General features: G+C 43.5%; 1 protein-coding gene across 1 annotated transcript; it reads left to right on the plus strand.

Moving 5' to 3' along the window:
* The first annotated feature begins 1460 nt into the window (after nucleotides 1–1460).
* Nucleotides 1461–2687, plus strand: FOMMEDRAFT_22319 (uncharacterized protein). Its single transcript, XM_007269253.1, has 3 exons — nucleotides 1461–2325; nucleotides 2377–2436; nucleotides 2505–2687. The coding sequence occupies exons 1-3, from the start codon at nucleotides 1961–1963 to the stop codon at nucleotides 2623–2625; spliced, it is 546 nt and encodes a 181-aa protein (XP_007269315.1). The 5' UTR covers nucleotides 1461–1960; the 3' UTR covers nucleotides 2626–2687.
* The last annotated feature ends 1257 nt before the right edge of the window (nucleotides 2688–3944 follow it).

Below are 3944 nucleotides of genomic sequence, written 5' to 3' on the forward strand. Positions count from 1 at the left end.
TGCCACCTGTTGGCTGCTCAGCCTACTCGAGACACCTTAAGAAACCCTCCTCACAGTGGGCTCCAAAATGTCAATCTCAAGTACCAGTTGAGGTAGAAGAGGTCAGTTGAGTCTGTAAGGTACAGACACTGAGAGGAGTCAAGAGTGAGAAGGAATAGGTAGATCCAAGCAGAATGTACAAGTTCTGAAGGTGACAATTAACAAGACAAGAGTAGTGTGGAACAACAAAGCCACACTTCAGAACAAGGCAATATGAGACAAGACAAGGTAAGATGGAATGTTAATTGAGGAGACTGTCAAACTACACACTAAGAGTTGCAGTAGAGAGTAACTTGATTACTAGAAAGTACAAATTACATGAGGGTATTTATAGAAATTATGAGTCCTTTGTAGCTACTAGTCCTTTGTGAACAAATCCACTACTGTCTCCTTTGTATCAACCCATCCAGGACTCCAGATCTGAGTCCCCTTTGTATCAATCAACCAGCCGTCCAAAGGCTCAGAGTCTTGCCTTTGTGAATCAGAACTGGAGTCCAGAACCCAACTAGTCTGAGTTGAGCAACCAAGACTATTGTGTGGGCAATGATGACGTAATCGAAGGATTGCTGACGTGAGGATGATGTGACTTTGATGTGACTGAGCCCTTCTGATCAGAACGTATCGGAACGTACATGTTGCGTGAGCGTGACACTTGTATTAAATTATAATTAACTTGTGAAAACCCCTATGAAGAATATAATCGCTTTAACAAAATTTACAAAAAGTATAAAATATACCTGGTTATAATCTAATACAAGTGTTGCGACTTTTTCGTGATGTAGGCTTGCTTCTACCTTTCTGTTCTAAACCCTGCTGATTAGTTTCAGGCTCTCCAGCAGCCGCAGGCGAGAACGAAGAAGGAACGAGCAGTGCTTGACAGGTCTTGTTCGTCTTCTGCTCGGGGGATGAATGGCATGCAGAAATTTTATTTTCGGATTACATGCTGTGTCGTCTGTTCTTATTGCTTGCGTTTCCACGTATTGAGCTTCTTATTTATTCTGTAGTCTTGTTGCATGGTCATTGTTTTCCTGTCATCCTAATTAGCTACCATGTCGAGTGCTAATGATATCTCTTACACTAGAAAGCTTGGGTTAGGCCCTAGTAGACAAAATCATATACACGATAATGTGTTTGGTGTATAATAAAGTGAATATTAATATTCTCGGAAACGCAAGGACTTATTCAATGGATCTTGTAAGGCAAAAAACAATTGCTGAGAAAGGGCTGTGAAAGCCAAAGAATCAAGAAAGTTTGTTTCTGTCTCGAAAATTAGGATTGAAGAAATGTGCAATAGGATTAAATAATAAGAAAGACCGAACATCGGGTGCTGGGGATGACCCACGATGTGACGCTGTGTGACACGCCTCCACGTTCGTCGTTCTCGTTCTGGCAGCAGTCCTCGATTTGCAACGCTCGGTCAGTGATCTTGGTTCATCGAGTAGAAGACCGGAACATTCCGACAGTCTGGAAGGGAGAGCTAGACTTGGTTCACCTGTGACGAGAGAAGCTCTGTCTGACTCTTGTACCTTCATTCATGAACGTCCTTGCTTACATGACCTTGCACTGTTGGACTTTCTGTGTGCAAAATCCGAACCGCAGAGGTGACGGCCCAGATGCATTACTAGTCAGAAGCCCCCTCAGAAGACCGCCGAGTTAGTCTTCATCCTCTTATCTGCCCGGCGTATTCCTCACATACTTTGTGTCATTGCTCGTCTCCCATCTGGTGTGTCTACAGTGTCTGCACCATGTACTGCGTTCAGTTACTGTGGTTGTACACCTCGTAACAATGAATTCGAAAGCCAGTCGGTACCCAATGCGACTGCCGCTTCTGAGGGAAGAGAGGACAACGCTCCACATCACGTTTCACGTGATGGGTTCAATATCGAGAACCAACCGCTCGTAGACTCCAACGATCCTGTAAATGAAGAGATCATCCGTGCCATCGTCTGGTGCTCACAGATATGCGCCAGCCTATCTCTTGAATACCTGTCATGGCCAGCCGGTCGAGCTCTGCGTGGGTCGTCGCTTGCATGAAGATTGCATATCACCTCAACCAAGCCCTTGTCAGGCATTCGGAGGCGACGGGAATCGACTCGATGCTCCCACACCTACATTCCCTACTCAAGGGTCGAGCTCTGAGAGTGTTTCGGTCTCCGCTACGGCATCGGTTCCTGCATCTGAGCCAGCAGCACCTCGTGAAGATCGAGAAAGCCTACAAACAAAATATGAAATGTATGAGACACAGGAAATCATGAACGTTGCGATTCAGCTTGCATATGGCACAAGGTGCGTCTGGCCCAGCTCACAATGTTTTTGCTTTACTAAATGACGTATTAGGATACGAATGAGAATGACCCTCACGAGTGCTGCAGGGGACATCCAGAGTAGTATCAACGCGTATGTCCATCTCCGCACGTCTCAAGAGCTTTAATTTATGTATCTGATCGACTATTTGTGTTACACAGTGCACGACACGAGAACCTGACACGTTCGTATACGATTCAGACCATGCGGCCGACCCATATCCTGGGTGAGGATATGCAGACAATTGAAGCGGCAGGGTTGCAAAGAAGCTTGGTTGTCTAGTGGTGGGATGATTGAGTAGGACAACAGCGTATTCTTCACCATGCTTTGTATTCCCCGAGACACGAAACGTCGCGTATTGACATGGCATGTATGGTGTATGGTGTCACATAGACAATATATTATGCAGCTCAATTAAGATCTCGACGCGTCTTTTGATCCTGAAGAAAGGCTGATAACGAATCTACGAACTGCGGCAATATACATAACTTGATGTTGATGCTGCTAGAGGTTATCTGATGCATCCTCGGCACTTGATGTGCAGTACGATTCATTCCATATAATAAATCAGACTAATGAATTGGCACTCTAGGGAGGTTGCAGTCACTGGTGATGGACCCACAACTAATCACCACCGTGCAGTTCGCGTATGTGATTGCCTTCTCGGATTCACTACAATGAAACAAACACGTCCATCTACTTCCTTGACAAATTATCTGGGCAGTTCTTAATTGTGTCGTGACTCGGATAGTTGATCTCACAGAAGAAATTTCGGACGCAATGCTCTCGTCTAACATGTCGGACGAAACATAACCGCAATCTGTATTACCTGTCAGGTTCATAATCCTTATAAGAAGGCAACTTGTCCGCAGTGTTTCTTTAGCTTCTCTCGTACTTCCTTGTACTTTCCTCTTCAATGACGAACCAGACTCTTGGCTACTGTTAAGACGAGACTACACGAGAGTATGTCTCAGATGATATAAACTACATTACAAGCAATGACGAACAATGATGGAATACCTTCCATCATACATTCTACATCTGAGACATACCTACATAGTATATATAGACTAACTAATCAACAGACAATGAAGCAAGCCATGAGAGAGCAAGCTGAGTCCACTGTCCCCCCCTCTTTGTGTGATCCCTTTAAGCCTCTCACATAACCTCTCTTATGAGCCTTGAGCTCCCTGCCTACACTTTATCTACACTCTACTATGTCTATGCTCTATGCAGTTCTATGCATCACATGCACACACACAGCATACTATGATGCAGAACTTGACTCACCTGTCTGAGTATCCTAAATGCAAATCAATATGCTACAGACACACAATCTACTGTACTACATACAACCTAGACATTATATGATTGTCATCTTAGTGATTATGATCATTGGCCTAGTAGTAATGTAATCTATGCAGGCAATGTTGAAACTATAATGAGTATCACTTACTGCAATTATTAAATGCTGAAATACTCTATAATATCATGGAGATCATGTTATAATAAATTAACTGATCATACTATGGACAAACATTAAAAAGATTATAAAGCAACACTACTCATCTGCTATTAACATTACATAGTACAAATGATTG

This window comes from Fomitiporia mediterranea (assembly GCF_000271605.1).
Source record: "Fomitiporia mediterranea MF3/22 unplaced genomic scaffold FOMMEscaffold_9, whole genome shotgun sequence".
In the NCBI taxonomy this organism is placed as follows: domain Eukaryota; kingdom Fungi; phylum Basidiomycota; class Agaricomycetes; order Hymenochaetales; family Hymenochaetaceae; genus Fomitiporia; species Fomitiporia mediterranea.

Excerpts from the sequence above, each read along its gene's own strand:
- FOMMEDRAFT_22319 (XM_007269253.1), top strand. The coding sequence starts at position 1,961 with ATGAAGAGATCATCCGTGCCATCGTCTGGTGCTCACAGATATGCGCCA. Across the intron at positions 2,326-2,376 it reads CAGCTTGCATATGGCACAAG|GATACGAATGAGAATGACCC; the intron begins GTGCGTCTGGCC and ends ATGACGTATTAG. Across the intron at positions 2,437-2,504 it reads ATCCAGAGTAGTATCAACGC|TGCACGACACGAGAACCTGA; the intron begins GTATGTCCATCT and ends TGTGTTACACAG.